This window comes from Herpailurus yagouaroundi, unplaced genomic scaffold, assembly GCF_014898765.1.
Source record: "Herpailurus yagouaroundi ecotype Mexico unplaced genomic scaffold, PumYag 191, whole genome shotgun sequence".
Classification (NCBI taxonomy): Eukaryota; Metazoa; Chordata; class Mammalia; order Carnivora; family Felidae; genus Herpailurus; species Herpailurus yagouaroundi.
In genome coordinates, this window is record NW_024412422.1 from 15,935,025 (window position 1) to 15,955,393 (window position 20,369).

The window sequence follows — 20,369 nt, forward strand, 5'->3', positions numbered from 1 at the left end:
TCAGTGCGGGGCCCGCTTAGAGTCCTCTGTCCCCTCTCTCTGCCCCTCCCCTGCTTGTGCTCTCTCTCTCTCACACAAATAAAAATAAACATTAAAAAAAAAAAAGATTCTCTCCCTCTGCCCCTCTCTCCCCTCGCATTCTCTCTCTCTGTGTCTCTCTCAAGATGTTATTAACCATGAGCCAGGTTTAGGGGCGGACTTTCGGGAGTGCCTGGTATCCCTGGCAGGGATGCTAATCAGGGCATGAACCCTCATTTGATTTGTCTCCTCCTGATGAATGTCCAGTGCCGTTGACGCTGCACTTGATTTTAGAAGCGGAAGCCGCTCAAGTTCCTAGATGTTTGTTTAGCGGGGAGCACATAGGCTGGTCTTGTACGTGTCCTACACAGAGACGTGAACCTCGAGTATAAAAGTGTTTCTCCTAGCTCGGCAAGGAGCTGGGTTCATCAGGAGGCACGTCTCTCCTATCCACGCACAGATCCCTGGCATTTGCACACAGCCTGTGAAGGGGCATCGCAGGCAAGGGAGCTGGGCCAAGTTATATTACGTCATCTTCTCTGGTAGCATCTTACTCTGGTGAGTTTCTGTACTTGTTAAATCCCTGGGAGCCTTCATCTGGGCTGAGGACGGATGTGTCTCCCACACCTCTTATGTCCCGTTGATGTAACACGGCTGGCAAGCAGGTCCGAGGAGGGAAGGATCAGAGATCAGGTGCCAAACCGGGGATGCTGCCTCCATGACCCGTACGTAAACAATTGACACAACCGCCTTTAAGCCTTCTGGGTTGGCCCCTCCGGGAGGGCACGGGATTTTGTCTATCTTGTTCGGCGCTGATTCCTTCCTGGCTGGGGAGGCACTTGGCAGACAGTGGGCCCTCAGCAAATATTTGTTGAATGCATGAACGTCAAAAACCTCTAAAAAGTAATCTCCCAAAGTAACAAAGATCAGCGCACGGTCACTTCCTCGAGCCTCACGCTTGGTTTGAGAGAGGAGAAGAAATCGAATCCCGGCGGTGCGTCTGGCACTGGGGCGGGCACAGCTCCCGGGGGATGAGACCGTCTCCTCCAGCTCTTGGCTGTGGATCTGAGAGTGCATTTGCTTCGGAGAGCACTGCAGGGGTGGCTCCTGTGGGTCCCTGCACCAGAGAGGGGCTGCAGGTCTGCGTTGATTGCATTGCAGCCGGATTGGGACTGTCTACAGTTATTTAATGGCAACAGTAGAAGCGAACGTTCTTGTGATGGTTGTTTGGAGAGACAGATGGGCTTCCTGAGGGCAGCAGCCAAGCCCGGTCTTTCTGTCCCAGTGCCAGCACCTCCCGCAGAGCCCGGAGGGCTCATTCTCAGCAAACGGGAGCCGAGCCCTCAGCAGGTGCTTGCAGAGTGCACGACATCCTCCCTTGTGGCCGAAGGGAAAGTGCCGCAGGGAACTCAGGGTGGGTCAGTCTTTCCTTAGGTTCTACCTCTTCCCCCTCGCCTGTCTCCCGCGTGCACTTACCGAGCGAGCTCTCTTGCAGGGCGCTGTTTTTGGTGTCGTGGGGGAGGTGTTAGAACATGTTGGTTTAATGGCTTCTTGATCCATTCTCACCGTTAAGCTGGCAGCTCCATGAGGGGCTGGGGCCGGGCTGAGCTTGCTTGTCGTGTATCCCTGTCACCCAGCACCGTGCCTGGCAGGTGCTCTCTGAACGGGCGGCGAATGCAGTCTCGTGGGGGCGAGGGGCTTATTGGTGCCAGGGATGATGCCGCCGCTCACGGAAGAGGGGCAGGCTTGGCGTCCGGCAGACGTGGGTTCTAATCCTGCCCCAGCTGTCACTCTCTGGGGAGTTGTGGGGAATCTGCTTTCCAAAGTGAGCCTCAGAGACCGATCTACTGTAAACTAGCATTTATTGAGCACCTACTACGTACTGACGCCTAAGCTCTTCAGGTATAGCAATTCATGTAATACTTAAAATAGCCCCGTCGGGTCTGACTTACAATCTACGTTTACAGATAAGAAAACTGACGCAACAGGGAAGCAAGGCACTGTCCCCTAAATGAAGGTCACCGAGTTGGTAAATGTCAGGGCTGGGGTTTGACCTTGGGCAGCGGGACTCCCGGCCAGGGCTCTGGGCCCCTGCTTCGCAGAGAGCAGAGACCACTGTTTCACAGTGAACGCGGCCCCACTGAGTGGTCAGATTCTTGTTTCAGGGGTAGGCAGGAATGCCGTCTTCCACAGCTGCAAGGAACATAAATTCTGACTCCGCCGAAAACAAGGAACCAGATTTCTCCGAGGGGATGGAGAGGATCATGCCTGTTACTGAAACGGACCCTCATCGCTTCCATTTCCAAGAGGATAGGGGTTTCCAGCAGGAAAAGATCATGTATATTCATGCAGTCGACTTACTCTTTGCTGATTACATCTTCTAAACCGCTCTTGGATTCATTTGCCATGGAGACATTTAAGGCTTAGCTTGAAATGCTAAAAGAAAATCTCAGATTTCAAAGCACTTCTGTTGACTTCTGTTCCCCCTGCGGTGCTGGGTTAGCCTTCTAGAGAGCCCCCCCAGCCCAGACGTGCCGTACCGTTTTGACCACTTCTAAAGCTCAGTCTAACAGGCTCTTTTTAACAATTAAAGACCTCAGCCTCAAGCGATTGCCCTAATAAAGTCATCTGTTAATGCCCTGGACAACTGAGTGCTTTCCATCATCAAGGGCGTCAAGCGTATCACTCCCCAGGGTGTCCGTTCCCAAGAGGAGAGAGATGAATATATCAACGAGTTCCTGACATCCTTTGTGTCGAGCATTTAGTAAATATTTGGGTTACACCCTGACTTCTTTTCCTGCGAGCGCAGTTCTGCACAGAGCATTAGATGGCCCTGTGCGAAGGCTGTCTGTGTGTGTGAAGGTGACCCCTGGGGATGGCTGGTTCCTCAGGTGCCTTTCTTGAGAGCCGCGTTGAGTGACAAAACAGTCCTGAGACGCTTGCATGGTTTTCCAGCTCTGATTTCTGTGCTTACACTTGGCCCTGGTTGGGACAGCAGGGACTTTGGTCAAGCCTGTTGGGCAAGTGAATTTTGGTTTCATAAATATATCTAAATGATACAGAATAAGTGACACATGAGCTGAGACAGTACTTCCTCGTCTGTGCCCGTGTAGACATCACCAACCAATCCTCAGCACTTCTTGCCGGCTCCTTCTCAAGACAGAGCTCCCTTGAGCAGCTGCTGTGTGTTCATTTGCATTGGCAAGTGAGACGAACCTGTTTCCTATTTCTGGTAGAGTCTGGGGCACTAAGAAACGTTTTGGTGAGGACTGAAGAGTGCGGGGACGCCTGGGTGGCTCAGTGGGTTCAGCATCTGACTCTTGGTTTTGGCCCAGGTCATAATCTTACGGTTTTGTGAGTGGAAGCCCAGAGTCAGGCTCTGTGCTGCCAGCTCGGAGCCTCTGCTTCGGATCCCCTGTCCCCCCTCTCTCTCTGCCCCTTCCCCACCGGTCCTTTCTCTCTGCCTCAAAATAAATAAATAAACTGAAAAAAATAAAGTCTTTAAAAAAATAAGATGTTATTAGGAAAATCATAAGGAAGAGAAGCTGCATTTATCGTACGTACTGTATTTATGAGAAAAAAAATCCATAGTGGACGTGCGCAGTTCAAACCCGGATTGGTCAAGGGTCAACTGTCTATCAGGATGTCCTTAGGCCAGAGGCCGTGAAACGACAGGCTTTGAGGCAAACACAGCCCTCAAGACATGCTCTTTTTGGCCGGGAAAGTACTTGACAATATAGATGCTTGGATGCCAACATTCACAAATTAGTTGATTTCACCCAAACGCCGGGTTGCTCATTTCCCTCGAAAAGTGAGATCTCCAGACGCAGCCCCAGTGTCCCTGAGCTGCAGTGGTAGGCTGGTGAGTACGGCTGTCCCCTCTGCATGGGGTTCGGGGGTCTCCCTTGAGTTTCTCACAGTCCCCAACTTCCCCGCCTTTCACAACACACCCGCCTCGCTCCCTTGTGTCACCTCCCCACTGCGGGAGGGATCTGGTTATCGGGCCAACCCCAGGCCAATCGTGCGGAGATAAATAGCTAGCTGTATGAGTAAATTGAGTTCTATTATAAACACATTAGGTAAGTTAGATGTATCCGGTCTGAAATAGTAGAACAATATACGAGGCGCAATTATGCAAATTTATTGCTAAGTGTCAGGAGGGGTTTCTGCAAAGCTGAGTCACTTCACGTAAGAACTGCTATAATTTCAGCAAGCATGGGGCTACTTCCTGGGCCGGTCAGAGCACAGTTTTTTACCCGGAATTTCACACAGCCCAGGCTCTGCCGGGATGGGTGCCGAGGCCATCGGGGTGGATCCCGGTGACGCTGTGCAGCCAAGCATTGAGTTCGTGTCAGGTCGTCCCCTGTGGCTGCCAGCCAGGCTGGGTTCCCATGTGCCGGGCTCTCTGGAGATGGTCACTGGGAGCCGGGACGTCCAGCCCCTCTCTTCGCGGCACTGAGCGAATCTCGTCTTGGCCAGCGCCCCTCAGCACGGACCTTTCACACCCCTCTCGTCTACATTTCGGTTTTGCAGCAGCCAGACCATCGTCTGTAATTCTGGGCTCGCTTTGCCTGGAGTCTCAGAGATAACACCCCTCGGCTGCCGGTTTCCGTACCCAGAGTTCATGATTCGCGGTGTTCTTTTATAGGAAAGTTTCTTCTCTAAAAGAGATTTTCGTTAAGTGCTTTCAGAGTAAGTTTGGAAAACACGAACCCTCTCTTTCCCCTGAGAATATGCTTATCCTGCCAAAATGCTTTCCTTTTATGCGACTAATTTATGTGCAAGCCCCGAACACCTAAGCTTCTGACTCTGGCATCCGTGCCAATGGAGCCTAATTAACAGCGCGTCTCTCCAGCAGGCCCAGTGCGTGCAGAGCGGGCGCAAGAAGCCGGGCACAGCCATATGCTGGGCTCTCACCAGATAAGCACCCCCTAATCCCTTCTGGGGCACCGTTCGATGAACGTGAAGTGCTTGGATCTTTTCCTAAGCTAACAAGCATTGGTGGTGCTTTTAAAATCTCCCAGTGTCAAGGGATGAGACGCTAAAATGAAAACATTCCACACACAAGCGTATGCTACACTTCACACCAGATCGTCATCGTGGGCCTAATTTGCTGGTGTAGTTTTGTTTAAGGGGCAAAATTCTGGAAGCACTTGTTTGTTTCTTAGGGTGGGATCAAACCTTGTTGAATATGATCCGGGCAGAGACTTTCCTCTTTGGAAAAGGACCAGAGTTCTTTTGTTTCTCCATAGACGTGGCCCAACAAGCAGATTGCAGAAATTGTCCCTTGTGCTAGTTTTATGGCGAGAGCGGGAGACGAGACCGGACGAGAGCGGGCATCCGTGGGCCTGTTGGGCAGGAGCTGATCTGGGCTCCTCAAACGCACACGACCAGCAGCATCTCCTTGCAGTTCAAGTGGAGTAAAGCCAGGGAGGCCTGACCATCTTCTACGTACGTGTTCGACCAATCACTGTATTTGACGATGTTTTGCGCACGAATCGGTCTCCTCTGCTCAGTCGGGTCTCCCGGGCAGGAACCCTTGGAGTCATTTTGTGCCCTCGCAGTCTTGCCCAGAACCTGCCACGTACCATCACTGGCTCCAAGCTGGGCCTGAGTGTGAACCCCAGACTTGTGTGAACTCTCTGTGCCTTTAAGACAAACTTGTCGCCCGACCCCCGGGCCGCACCCCTGTGTGGGGTGTAATCAGACAATCTCTGAGGTCTCTTCTAGTACCAAGACTTAAGGTTCTGAAATGAAGGCGTGGGTTAGATGGGAAAGGACAGAAGGAAGTGGCCTCCGTTCTGCCCACACGGGCCCCGAGGTCTGCACTCGCCGAGAGGCCCCGGCTGGCTCTGGACAGACGGACGGCTTGGGAGAGACGAGGAAACGCACGTGCCGGGCATGGTCCGGCTCGGAAAGCCAGACCCGACCTGCGTGAAAAAGAATGGATGGGAAGAAACGTGGTTGAGTGTAAAAGGTGTCACGGTCAGGCCTGGAAAGGCTGACTTGGGGCGTCCCCCACGAGCGGGGGCCTCAGAGGTGCTGTTGGTGCCAGTGAGGGGCCTGTTGGCGGGATGGGCACGGAGAGGCTCACAGACCTGCAGCCACGGGTTCCTTCCACCTACGGTGCTGAGCAGGCCCACTCAGTCTGTGTTGCTGACCCTGCCCAGTTCTGGTGTATCTGCAAGGCCCCAGGCCCCAGGCTGTGACTCTGGCTGCAGAACATCAAATAAGGCAACACGCTTGTCCTTAAAACACCTGCCTGACAATCCAGGGGGGCAGGCAAGTAAGTGTTCATGGAGTAAGTCTTGGCACAGGAAAGTAAAAAACGGATTTTTTCTCCTAGTGCGCTCGAGGATGATGTGACTTGGCATATTTATTTTTTATGACAGTCTAAAGACTCTATAAGCAACCTGTATAGCACTGGGGATAGAGGCAGGCTATCCTGATTTCTGTCCTGATGTTTGCATTTATCTCTGTGATCATACGAGGGCCCCGGAGGGCTCGGTCCTGTAGCACGTGAATATTTAACTCTTGAGACTCCAACGCGTGTATTCAACTCTATACATCTTGGCGTTTAGCCAAAGAGAACATGTACTCACATTTACATACATACATATACATGTCTATGATAGGAATGCTGCATCTTTAATTTTGGCTCTTTGTTACTCTGCCTGGGAAAGGGTAAGTCCCGTGGGGGGAACGTGTGTGTGACCGGAAGCGTCGGCCCACCATGGTCAAAGCTGTGTGGTGCTTTGTGCTGGGGGCCGGGCAATGGGTTGTGATGGCTTCATTGACCTCTTCCCCTTCAGGAAGACACTGAAGAATGTGCTGAGCCCAGCGAGCAAACCCTCGACCGATGAAATGTTAGAGGGACTGGAAGGTATCTTCACGGAAGGCGGAGGTGCCGGCGAACTGGGGCACCCAGTTCCAAGGTGCGTTCGCGTGTTCCAAGATGCACTTCTGCACCTTGATGCCATTTTACCTCGGTGAACGTTGGAACTCACCTGCCATTTGCACGGGTCGTTGAGAACAGAAGGACATGTTTTATATGCAAGTGCTTATTTGCGCCAAGTGAGGCCAAATGACCTTGCGGGTGGGGGGGCTGGCACTCAGGTATTGCTGCTTGCTGGCTTAAGCGTAGCCCAGGAATGTTCTAGGGAGAGTGAAGACGGTCAAGGTGGTAGGCTAACGCTCACTTATCGGAGGGAAGGGGGAGACGATTATGTCAGAGAGGTGGATGCGTCAGATTCACAAAAGCCTAGCATCATCTGGGGACCCGCTGGGGACAGGTGCGCTCTTAAATCCTAGGGATTCTTACTCTGTACATTTCTTTGTTGTCTTCCCTTCCCTCTTCCCTTCACCTCCCTGCCCCTCCCTTCCATTCCCTCCCCTCCCTTCCTCTCCCCTCCCCTCTCCTTCCCTCCTGCCTTCTTTCGATTTAAATTCAAGTTAGTTAACATACAGTGGAGTCTTGGCTTCAGGAGTTGAACCCACTAATTCATCACTTCCTTACAACACCCAGTGCTCATCCCAGCAGGTGCCCTCCTCAGTGCCCGTCACCCATTTTGCCCGTGCCACCACCCCCCACCTCCTTTCCAGCCACTCTCAGTTTGGTCTCTGTATTTAAGAGCCTCTTACGGTTTGCCTCCCTCTCTGGACTTACCTTATTTTTCCTTCTCTTTCCCTATGTTCATCTGTTGTGTTCCTCAAATCCCACACACACTCTTACCGGGTGCATTTTAACATGAGGGAACTTGGTCACCCCGAGCACGTGGCTGTTGGCCAGAACAATGTGGGAGTCTTTAATGAAGCGGCTTAAACCGAACCAAACGGATGACTTTGGATGCGGTGGATTCCACTCGTGCCCGGAGCGGCAGCTTTCTCAGACTTCTTCCTGAAGAGAGACCCTTGTTTGCAGGGCTGGTGCAGTCTCCACAGTGGCTGCCCCGCCCTCCCGAGCCAGGCCCCCCCCTCCCCCCCCAGGGAAGCTGCCCCAGGCCATTCTCCCGTCTTCCCTCCGAGTGCCTGCTGGCACTCCCAGAATTCTCACAAGGGGTACAGACTCCCCTACCTTTACAGGCCCCAGTGCCCTCACCCTCTCACAGCAGCCTACACTTGGTCTTTGGCAAGTCAGTAACAGTTTTCACCTGGATTCGGCTTTGGTGGCACCCGGAAGTGTCTGCCCCCCCGGGGAAACACACGCTCAGTGTCCCTTTCTCCCTGCAAGCACGCGTCCCTTCTCCAGATTCCGGGTCTGCAGCCCCGCAGGGCAAGTTTCAACTCTGCAGTCTGATGAGGGTGGGAAGAATGTCTTTGCAGCTTTCTCCATCTCTGAGTTGAAACTGGAACCTGGCTGATGTGACTCAGTCTCTGATTTTTATCCAGCAGAGAAGAACCCGGGCCCCTTGTTCTAAGAAGACTTTAAGTAAAAAGTAAGAATGAACGGAACAGACAGATGGGATCAGAGGTGACTGCAGCCCCTGTATGATCAATAAATCAGGAAGGTGTTGGGTCAGAACGCACAGCCTGGACCACTGGCTGCCCATGACTAGGCAGGCGACCTACCTGAGCCTTAGTTTCCTCATCTGTAAAATGGGATAAAGAATAATTTTCCTGCAATGCTTAAGTGCAGGATTGTTCAAATTAAGGGCCACTTTTTATGGGCTCTGACTAGCATTTTGTGCAAACTGACGGAATGGCGGGGGGGGGGCGCCTGGGTGGCTCAGTCGGTTAAATGTCCGACTTCAGCTCGGGTCATGATCTCGAGGTTCGTGAGTTCGAGCCCTGTATCAGGCTCTCTGACCTTCCCTGGCTCGTGCTCTCACTCTTTTTGAAAAAAAAAAAAAATTAAACACTTAAAAAAATGATGGAATGGGACGGCTCAGAGTGGAATAAATGGTATGGGGGGCATCGGAACAGAATAAAAAATTCCGAGTGACAGGTAGCGAGGGTAAGTACTTTTTCACAGAACTTTAGTTTCTGTCCCTTGTATATACATCTTGTGGATTGGTCATAACATAAGATGTATTTTCTGTGGTGGCTTGGGATTCACAGCACTGTTTGAGACACACTGTCATCGAGTGCATCAATTAGTTACTCCTGCGTAACAAACGGCCCCCATATCTCAACCGCGGGCCACCATAAGCACTTCGTCATTGCTTGCGGGTCTCCAGGTCTGCTGGGGTTCAGCTCATCCAGGCCACAGACACCGAGAGGGCAAACCCAATCCTTTAACTATGTTTGGAGTGTTTTATTGTGACATTTTTGCTAAAAATTCTACGGCACAAAGCGAGTCGTTTGCCCAACCCCAATGTTACGGGAGAAAGTATGTTTTGCCTCCGGGGGGAGGCAGCGGGGGGGAACAGCAGAGTCGCGTGGCGAAGGGAAGGGTGCTGTGCTGGGCACAGTCTTGAAATCTGCCACATGAGGCCACTGAGAATCTCAGATGCCACAGTATTTCATAAATTGTAAGCTGCAGCTTGTTAGGTTTCGTCTTCCTGGCTACCCACCGGGGGCCAGAAAGGTCATACCTGTGTTAAGAGAATTCCTCACTGATCCCCCCTTTGGCCCTGGAAAACTTGCCCCGACCCATCCCTGTCTACTTGCTTGCAAACTGTTCATTGGCACTTCTGTGTACGTAGACTTTCGTCCTGTCTCCTATCTTGGCGACTGGACTGAAGAACCTCCCTGACAAGGTCTGTTTTCTTCTCCGTCTCGTTACACAACAGGTTACCGCTCAGGGGTGCTGGAGCGTTACAACACGGTATTCTATCAGCCGCTTACATCTAGTGCTCACTCAGGGAGTGTTGATTCTGTGAGCTTCTCTTTAGCCGTGAGTTCCGGGTGGTCGGGCGATGAATTTCTCCTCTGCCCCAAATCCCACGGTCTTGAGCCTCCCCCGCCAGGTGCGGGTCTGTTCCGTTGCCTAGTGCCCGCGTGTCTCCAGGGTCTCCTGCAAGGTTGGTGCCTGCACTCAGTGCACTCAGGCCTTACTGGACTTCCCCCCGCAGCACTGATAACCGGTCACACCGTCTTCGAGCACCTCCGTCACTTCCCTGCTAAGACACCTGCTCTCCTGTGCCTTCCCTTTGTAACAAGCCGGCCCCATGTTCTCAGTGTCCTTTACTGTGTCAGTTCGTGACCTGGAAGTGTCGGCCCGCCCGAGGCTTACACGCGGGGTATTCTTCCGTCCCCTGGCTCTGAACGTGGCATGTTGGTGCCGGCATCACCCAAATGTATTTCTTCAGACCGAATCTCTCCTGAGCTCTACGCTCGGGTCTCCAACTTCTCACGTCACATCTTCATCCGAATGTCTAATAAGCATTTCAAATGTAACATTTTCAAACCCGAGCTCCGGATTCTTTCTCTCCGCCTCTCCCGCAGCCTCCCCTTGTCCCAGGGATGCTGGTGCCATTTTTTCCCGTGTTCTCAGGCCCAAGCCTGAGACACCTGTCTGTGTCTTGCCCACGTCAGGCGTCCCTTCCAACAGCAGACCCCGCCCAGGGCTACCTGCACGGCACATCCTGCGTCGGACCACTTCTCACTGCCTCCCTCCCTCCCGCCCTGATCCGAGCCACCCTCGTGTCGCTGTTGGACCGGCTCAGTAGACCCTACACGGCACCCTGTCCTTCTGATCCTGCCGGAGGCTTCCCGTTCACACTGTCTGACCATGCCATTCCTTTGCCCCAGACTCCTCACCTTCTCGTTATCCTCGCTTAGTGGGGTCACATCCAACCCCCTGGCTACCTTTCTGCCCTGCTTGCCCTCTTTTTCTGGTCCCTGAATAGGGCAAGAAGATCCCTGTCTCAGGGCCTTTGCACTTCCCGTTTCCTCCGCTTTCAGAGATGTGCGTGTTCTCACGCCTCTCTCCTTGCTGCGTGTATGTCTCTGCTCGAACGCCTGCCCGTTCCAACTGGACGGGCCCCTCCGTCACCACCGCCTGTGCTCCCACCTGCTCCAGCCTTCTTTCAACCCCCCCCCCCCCCCCCGTGACCCGATGTGTATTCTCTATCCACATGCTGCGTGGCTTCTCTGTCTCTGTCAGACTTCTGCATCTTTAACAGCACGGCCTGTGTGCCCCCAGCTCCGTCCCCAACACTGAGGACAATTCCCAGGTCTTAGATGATATGCACGAAACACTTGCTTTGTTTTCTTAATGTTTATTTATTTATGTTTGAGAGAGAAAGAGGCAGGGAGACAGGGAGACAGAGAATCCCAAGCAGGCTCCACACTGTCAGCGCAGAGCCCAGCACGGGGCTCGAACTCACAAACTGTGAGATCATGACCTGAGCGGAAATCAAGAGTTGGACACTTAACCAATTGAGCCGTCCAGGGCGCCCCCCCCCGCCCCCGTAAACATTTGTTAAATGAGTGGATGACTTATTCTTATTTTACAGCTGAGGGATCTCAGGCAGAGAAGAGTTACATTATGTCAAAATACACTGTAGCCCTGAGCTCTTGTCTCAGAATCCTCTAAATGACAGAACGGTGAATGTCAGAGCTGGAAAGTTTAGTGCCCTTGGGTTCACAGGTGCACAGTCTGGCCCCGGAGGACGGGGAGTGATGTTCAGATGTGAGGGGGGAAGGCTTTGATGGAGGACCTTGGTCTCAGGACCTCAGTCTGGCTCCCTCTCCCTGGACTTGAGGACTAATAATGATCAAGCTAGTCTGAACTAGTCCGCACCTAATGCTTGGTGACACAGAGCACATCCGTGGTGCCTGGAGCCAGGGACAGTGGGCCAAAAAGAGGCACAAGGGATCTTCTCTTCTGGGACCAGGGGAATGTTCTGTGTGTGAGCGTGGTGGTGGTTTCATGGGTGTGTGCAGCACCACACTCCTCCGAGTGTGCCTTGGGCACGGAACATAAATTAGACCTCAGTAAGGTGGGCGTGAAATCCCGGCGTGCGTATTTGGGTCTTGCTTTTTGGGGGCAGGACCGTGGGGTGGTAACGCTCAGTGCTGAAGAGCCCCTGATTCAGGGGGGTTGAGTGCAGACCCCTGCTCTGCCCTTCACCAGCTCTGATCCCTGGAGAAGCAGCCCCTCCTGGGCCTCAGTTTCCCCATCCGTGCTACAGGGACAAAACACCTAACATATGTAGTCTTTGGAGGATTTAATGAGTATACTTCTATATGTAAAGTTTTTGAAAAGCAACGCATGAGGAGCGCCTGGGTGGCTCAGTTGGTTAAGCGTCCAACTTTGGCTCAGGTCATGATCTCTCAGTTTGTGGATTCGAGCCCTGCGTTGGTTGGGTTCTGTGCTGACGGCTCAGAGCCCGGAGCCTGCTTCGGATTCTGTGTCTCCCTCTCTCTCAGCCCCTCCCCTGCTCATGCTCTCTCTCTGTCTCAAAAATAAATAAAAACATTAAATAATTAAAAAAAAACAACAACAACAACACATGTACCTAGTTAGCAGTCAGTACATGATAGCTATCATTCCTTTTTGTATTTCTTGGAAGTGTAAAAACTCCTGGCAAAATAAATGTTTTTTGAGTACCTATGGTTCCTCAGACAGTGCATTTTGCTAAACATGGTAATAAATACAAATGGTTTGGTTCAGATGACAGTAGAACGTCAAAGCTTTTTTCTTAATTTCCTTTTGCCGATCCTAATACGGGATTTCAGCCCTGTGTGTGTGTGTGTGTGTGTGTGTGTGTGTGTGAATTGTGAGAAACATACTATCTGCCTGTACGCTTTTTCCTTTCTCGCACTTTGTTGGCATGCGGGGAGGGGTCTCGAGGGAAACCTTATGCACAGTCCTTCTCCACAGAAGGATCGACAGTGTGGCAAACTCACAGGGTGACTGAAATACAGACTCAATTGTTTGTCAATAGGAAATGAAGTCAATGATATACCTTATAGGATCCCCCCAGGAAACCTGTTTTCATCCGGAGAGCCTGTATTTTCCTCTCTTACTTGAAAGTAATGCAGCGCAAAAGTGCAATTTGACAGTGAAATATCAACCTCTGAAGACAGTCTTCCCAATATGACATTTACAAGCCATCTCGCACATGCTCACAGATGAACGGGGCCCAGGTCGTCTGCTCCCAATGTCCACCTTCCTGTCGCCAGCTCCTTACATTAGGATTCATGGCATTTGGTGTTCGATGTTCCTTTGGGGGCTCAGAGAGCCCTGAAGGTATCACTTAGATGGGTGGTGGGAACCCGGCTGATCTTTATCCTGCCGTGTGCTCCGGTCCCCTCCTGACACAGACGCACACGGGTGGCATAACACAGAGATCTCAGGTCCTAGCCACAAGGCCAAATTCATAGTGGGAATCCAAATTAATCAGATCTCTGACCTACAACTTTCTCAGCTTTGCTCTTTGCTTCTTCTACTGGTCTGTCTCCTCTCACGATCTATTGAACGAACTTGTGTCTGAACGCTATTAACCTGATAACCTTGCCTTTGGTACCTCTTCCTCCTTCTTACCCAGACATGCTACTCATGGGCCACAGGGATAACCGCACCCAGAGGAAGCTGTGGAGACACGTTCCCATTGAGTGTCTGTCTGCTGAACACCTCAGTTTGCTATGCGCCGTACTAGACGTAGAGACACAGCGGTTAAGAGGGGACAGGTCCAGGGGCTCCTGGGTGGCTCAGTCAGTTAAGTGTCCAACTTCGGCTCAGTTGATGATCTCACGGTTCATGAGTTCCAGCCCTGCCTTGGGCTCTGTGCTGACAGCTTGGAGCCTGGAGCCCGCTTTGGATTCTGTGCCTGCCCCTCTCTCTCTGCCCCTCCCCTGCTCTCTCTCTCTCTCTCTCTTTCAAAAAATAAATAAACGTTTAAATGTTTAAAAAAAAAAAAGAGGGACAGGTCCCCATTCTCAAGCAGATCACCTCCAGGTGGGAAACAGAGAAGAACAAGAAAATAAGCAGGAGCATTCCAACAGGGATCAGTATCGGAAGGTAAATTGTCCAGCGTTGCATAGCTAAGAGCTACCCAGTGCAATCAGTACAGTCTAAGCCATAGGACATGAGCGCTACGCGTGTTGTGGGTGATGTGCTGTAAATAATGCAGAAATATTGTAAATACAGTCTACATAGGAGCACACCCAGTAAATCAGAGAATAGGGTACTGGGGATGCAGAGTGACCAGGCGAGCAGGTGCCAAGTTTAAATTAGAAGTGACTCAGGGGCCCCTGGGTGGCTCAGTCGGTTAAGCCTCTGACTTCGGCTCAGGTCTTGATCTCATGGTTCATGGGTTCGAGCCCCGCGAGGGGCTCTGTGACAGCTCGGAGCCTGGAGCCTGCTTCGGATTCTGAGTCTCCCTGTCTCTCCCCTGCCCTCACTCTGTCTGCCTCTCTTTTTAATTAAAAATTTTTTAAATAATAAGAAATGACTCAGACAATACCTTCTGTGGAGTGACATCTGGGCTGTCCTGCAAAGTGCATGCTGCTTTTGGTGGCCAGTGACAAAAAAAACCATGGACTGAACGGCTTTAACCCCAATAGAGAGGAGATCACCTGTGCCAGCAGTCCCAGGGGTGGGGGTTCCAGGTGGGCTGGTCCAGTGGTCCGTCCAGCGGGCGCAGGATGCGGTTCCTCCTGCCCTTCTGTTCTTCCGTTGCTCGCCGTGTCAGCCTGCTCCTCGGCCAGCTCCCTCCCGGCTCTGAGGTCACCGCTGCAGCCCCCGTCGTCGTCGTCATCTGCGGTGTGACGACATCCGGTAGGACAAGGAGGGCAGCTTCCTGCGCGTCGCAGAGCAAGGAGACCCTTCCGGGTGTCCCAGGCGGCTTCTCACACCTCATTGGCGGGAACCGTGTCACGTGGCCTCCCCTAAGCCAGTCACTGGCAAGGAGAGGGGTTGGCGTAAGTGCCTCCGACGCGAGCGACCCGCAGGTCTCAGGCACTGGAGGGTCGAGGATCGAGGAAGGGGGTGGGGGGCGGGGGGATGAGCCGGGAGGGCCCCAGGGCGAGAAGGTAGGCCGGCTAGGAGGGAGCCTGTGCCGGGGGCGGGGTGTGTGTGGGGAAGCCTGGGGGAGGCGCGTCCAGAAACTGTAATCGCGAGTTTGCATTTTGTCCCGCGTGCCTCGGAAGTCGCGGGAGAGGCCCGACGTGTGAGCGGGCGGAGGAAAGAGCCCTGGGCCAGGGTCGCATTGCTGCGCACGTACCCTCGACGCCGTCGCACGTGACGCTCCCTTTTCTATCGAGGATTCGATGCAGGTGGGGTGAGGGTTGTGCTGCGTGGCTCGCATCAAGAGGGGAGAAGGCCGCAGGCGGAGAGGTCCGAGGCAAACGCTAGGTGCCTACTAATCAGCCCTCGTTATTCGCGCAAGTCGTGTCCTGGAAAAGTCCCCGCAAACACTGAGTTAGCAAATACTGAACCTTCAGGGGGAGATAACACACGCATACACACCTCCCGTAGGCTGTCGTCTTGAATCCTAGAAACAACTCCTCCTGGGAGAGCCTCTTCATTTCGCAAAAGAGAGGGTGAGGTCGGGAAGCGTGCAGTGGCTTGCCTGAACCACCCGCACCCCCAACTAACCGGGAGCTAGCGCAGGGATTGGAGCCCCGTGCACCTGCCCCCCCAGCCGGAGCCCTGCCCCCCTCCCGTGTCCAACCCCTGGTCGTCTGTGTGTGAGGGGCTGAGACAAGAGGACAGAGCATCGGCCGCTGGGAGCCTGTGCGTGGGGCAGGTGACTCAGAGCTCACGCCCCGCCAGCTTCCACACGTTGCCGGGACAGGGGTGGGAGCGGTAGGTAAATTCGAGAACGCGGAGTCCACAAATAATAAGGCTTATCCACAAACAAACGTCTTTCTTCGCGGTTTTGAAAGCTGGGGAGTCTGAGATCGGAGTGTGGGCGTTTGGGGAGAGCCTCCCCCACCCTAGTTTACAGACCGCTTCTCCTGGTGCTGTTCTCAGGTGAGGGAGCAGAGGAAGCAATTCAGCTTTCTGGGGTCTCTTCTTGTAAGGGCGCCGACCTCATCTGACCGACCTCATCTGAGCTGTTTTAATTGAGTTAATCAAGGACGGTGACACACACTTTCTTGTAAGGGTAGGCACGTCCCAGGAGAAAGAAACCAAGTGCATTTCGAGGGCCTCTGACGTTGTTACATTCTTCATTTAAGTTCGTCCACTCAGGCCATCCCTCACTGCCTGAACGATGAGGCAGGTTGAAGTCTGCATGAGCCCCGAAGGGGTATATAGACTGTCACTGTGTCGAGGTTTCATTTCTTAGGCACAGAAAGGGCCTCGCGGTTTCCAAAACGGGTGCGTTCCTGATGGTGGGATGTGTTGTTTTGAGGTGATTTACAGGGGGCACGAGGGTGGGTGGAAAGCCAGAGCCAAGGGGAACCTGAATTTTCCACAAATGCGGGAGGGTTGAGGTCTGCTCTGTAGGAGGTAGGACCGGGAAGGTTCTAGAATCGGTGCCGTCCACCTAAGCCAGCGGTTTCTCTGAAATGGGGCTCCCACCCCTTTCTGAGTGTCTGAGGGAAGGGCAGCCGGGCCCGGCATCGTGTCAGCGTCACGGGATCTTGAAGTAAGAACGAGTTTTAACCTTCTATTTCTGCTCTCCTCGAAAGTCTCGCTCTCTTCGAAATCCTGGGTACAATCCTGCCGATTTACGTTCCTCGGGCATGCCCCTGGAGACAGCTGATTCGCTCCCGTCATCCTTTCTCTTCTCCCTTGTCCCTGGAGGGCACAGACTTCAGACTTCCCAGTCCTCACAGGAGCCAGCTTGGCACGGCCACCCTGCAGCACCCCGCTCACTGCTTTGAGGACCAGGGTTACCCAGTCAGTGTCACGGGGATTTCAGTCCATGTCTCTGCTAGTGGCCTTGGTCAGATCTACTTAAAGATGGCTGAAGGGGCGCCTGGGTGGCTCAGTCGGTCAAGCGTCCGACTTTGGCTCAGGTCATGATCTCACGGTCCGTGAGTTCGAGCCCCGCGTCGGGCTCTGTGCTGACAGCTCGGAGCCTGGAGCCTGCTCTGGGTTCTGTGTCTCCCTCTCTCTCTGCCCCTCCCCTGCTCACACTCTGTCTTTCTCCCAAAAATACAATAAAACATTAAAAAACAACAACAACAACAACGAGGAGGTTTGGAAGTTGGCACTTCTGACCTTGCTCGGGACACAAGCGTCTGGGGCTCGGAAGGGAGGCCTGGGCTGTGGGTACCGACTCAGGTGAGGAAGACCAGGTCAGAAGTAAGTCCTTGTTGGTGGCTCACACATCACACTGCCTGGTGGCACTCAGGTCTACCAGTGGCTCGGACTGACGTGGGACCCCGACAGCAGCGTGTGGCCCGAGCCAGTTGGACCACATCCCTGGTCTCAGCTCCTTCACCTGTAGAATGAGACTGTCGCCCCCTCGCTGTTGCGACTCTGCGGTGAATTCTTGGTTTCGGTGTCCCCTGCACCTGGGGGTGACCCTTGCCCCCTCCACACCCTCCCCACCTACAAACCTCAGTGACATTTCCTGGAAGGTCCAGGAGAGACGTCGTCAACATTTTACTTGTTTATCCGGAAGGGGTGGAGTGAGATAGAGGCTTAAATCGTCCGATACATAACCTGCTAACACGTGCACGTTTTAAGAGGGTGCCCCCCCCGCCCCCCGCCAGGTGCCGAGTCAAAAAACCATAGCAAAATGCTACACCCTCACTTCCAGTCTGCAAAAGTGCAGTTTAATGGGGGCACAAATAATTATATCCCCATTTCGGGAGTATTTCCTACAAGGATTTTAACGCAGTGCCAAGCTTTCTTGGTTTGTATGGCTTGAATAAAGTCGTTTTTCTAAAGCGACATACGGCTACCTTTTATGCATCTTCAAACATGGTGAAGTGAAATATGTTGCACCTGGGGTTTGATTAGTGGTGGTTTGAGTACATAAAGAAGGTGAGGTAGAGGGGGAAAACAACCCACAAAAGAAGCAACAAAGGTTATAGAACTCCATTAAATTATGTTTTTTTTTTTTTTTCAACGTTTATTTATTTTTGGGACAGAGAGAGACAGAGCATGAATGGGGGAGGGGCAGAGAGAGAAGGAGACACAGAATCGGAAACAGGCTCCAGGCTCTGAGCCATCAGCCCAGAGCCTGACGCGGGGCTCGAACTCACGGACCGCGAGATCGTGACCTGGTTGAAGTCGGACGCTTAACCGACTGCGCCACCCAGGCGCCCCCATTAAATTATGTTTATGGTTTTACTTGTCAGTATTTCGCAACACAAAATGGTTTCCTTGGAGTCTGTTTATCAGTATTTGTCGCCAATTAGTGCCTACAAATTACCTTTTGTTGGAATTACCAACAGATGAGACGCTATTGTCTCGGCGACTGATAAATCAGAGTTCGCGAACTTTCTCTGCCTCCTTGCCGCCGGTGTTTTCCCGGATGCATCTCGAGACTCTCCCTTCTCCCAAAGGTTTCCAACCACTGTGACTCCATTTTCGTGAACGGGAAGGAGGTGAGGAGCAAAGTGGACACGACCGTGAACTTCACCCACCAGCACTTCACGTCTCAGCTGGAAGTGACCGTGTGGGCGCCCAGGCTCCCCCTGCAGATTGAGATCTCGGACACGGAGCTGAGCCAGATCAAGGGATGGAGGGTCCCCGTGGCCGCCAACAGAAGGTGAGCAGCCGAGGGAGGGCCGAGTCCTGGCGCCCGGATCCCCGGGAAGATGCGCCCGCAGGGGGTCGCGGCGGTCTCGGACTGGGGCTCAGAGGGGTCTGACTTTGGGCACGTACTAAGCCTTTGACGTGCGGAGGGCCTCACGGAGATACGGATAGTGTCCAGCTCGTGGCACAGTTGCTGGGACTCAGTATAATGTGGCGCTGCACACAAAGCACAGAGCACGGGGTGTAGGCGTTTCTTTCTATTCCCCGCTTCCCCATCGTTCCTTCCTGTGCTGCTCGTTTTCAGTTCCCTGCTTATAAATGTCGACCTCCATCCGCGGAGCCTGGCGCAAGGGTTACGTTGTGGGCTCTCGCATGAAGCTGCTGAAGTTTTCACCCTTGTGAGCCTTCCCACGTAGAGCTGTGTGACCTTGGGCCAGTTGATGAACCTCTCTGTTCCTCAGTTTCTTCATCTATAAATTGGAGGTGACGATATCACTGAAGAGAGTTGTCCCAAGGGCAAAATGACAAAGTGTAGTACCCAGACTTCTAAAGACGACTCCTCTGTAAGATTCCCACCTCCTGGCTGTTCACTCAAACCCCAACCTGGAACGTCTATGAAGGGATTTTACAGATGGAATTAAAGTGCTGAATCCATTGACCTTAAGATGTGGGGAGTATCCAGGTGGCCCTTGAAAGCAGAGGTTTCTCTAGCGGGAAGGTGGTACCGTTCAGTGTGTGACCTTTTCGAATGGACTTGTTTTTATCCAGCAGAAGTCCTTGAGATCCACCCCAGTTGTTGGCGGTATCGAGCATTCCTGTAGTTGTATTGTTGAGGGGTGATCCGTGGGGGGTATCGTCTTAGTGTACTGAATTGTCCACAGGAGGCCACGCATGCTGTCACCAGGTGGCGGCTCTCATGGATGGAGCCGCCATGACCCTCCTGTGCAAGCTTGTGTGTGAGCATAAGTTTTCTGGGGAAGGTGCCCAAGGGTGTAACTGTTGGGTCGCGTGATAAGGGCGTAGTTAATTTTAGAAGAAACTGCCGAACTATTTTCCAGAGGATGTACCATTTCACTCTCCCAGCAGCCACATGTATGTCAGCTAGTTACTCCATTCACACCCTTACCGGCATTTTAAGACAGTACATACTGCATGGTCCCATGTAGAATGATCTAGAAAGTGGAAAACAGACTGGAGGTCACCGTGGATTAGGGATTGCATAGACTATCATGGGGTAGCCCAGGGCATCCCTGTGGGGACGGACTAGTTCTGTGTTTCGGTCGTGGCTACGGTCACGTGAATCCTCTGGTGATAAAACTGCATAGAACCACACACGCGCACATGCACTGGTTAAACTGTGAAAATCTGAATAAGCCCTGTGGTTTGTCCCAATGTCCGTTTCCTGGTCTTGGGATTATACTGTGATCATGCAAGATGTTAGCAGAGCAAAGAGCATATGAGAACTCCCTGTACGTGATTTTTTAACTTACAGTGAATTTCTAATTAATGAAAAATTTAACCTTTTTCAAGTTTATTTTTGAGAGAGAGAGAGAGAGAGAGAGAGACAGAAGGAGAATCCCAAGCAGGCTCCGTGCTGTCAGTGCAGAGCCCAACTCAGGGCTGGAATTCACACACCATGAGATATGACCTCACCCAAAATTAAGAGTCTGCCGCTCAACCAACTGAGCCACCCAGGTGCCCCAAAATTTAAACTTAAAAAAAAAAATAGAATGCTATCTGTCCCAAAATGACAGAATGGTTTGATTAATACAGTATTTCTAATACTTCATTTATTCACTCA

At 52.6% G+C, this 20,369-nt stretch overlaps 1 protein-coding gene across 2 annotated transcripts in view; it reads left to right on the forward strand.

The window, feature by feature from the left end:
* Window positions 1-20,369, forward strand: part of TMEM132B (transmembrane protein 132B) — a 228,180-nt gene that overhangs the window by 197,027 nt on the left and 10,784 nt on the right. For both annotated transcript variants that reach the window (XM_040444097.1, XM_040444098.1), the window contains one exon: window positions 18,376-18,581. In XM_040444097.1, the coding sequence (XP_040300031.1) occupies window positions 18,376-18,581 (206 nt within the window). The remainder of the gene's footprint in view (window positions 1-18,375; window positions 18,582-20,369) is intronic.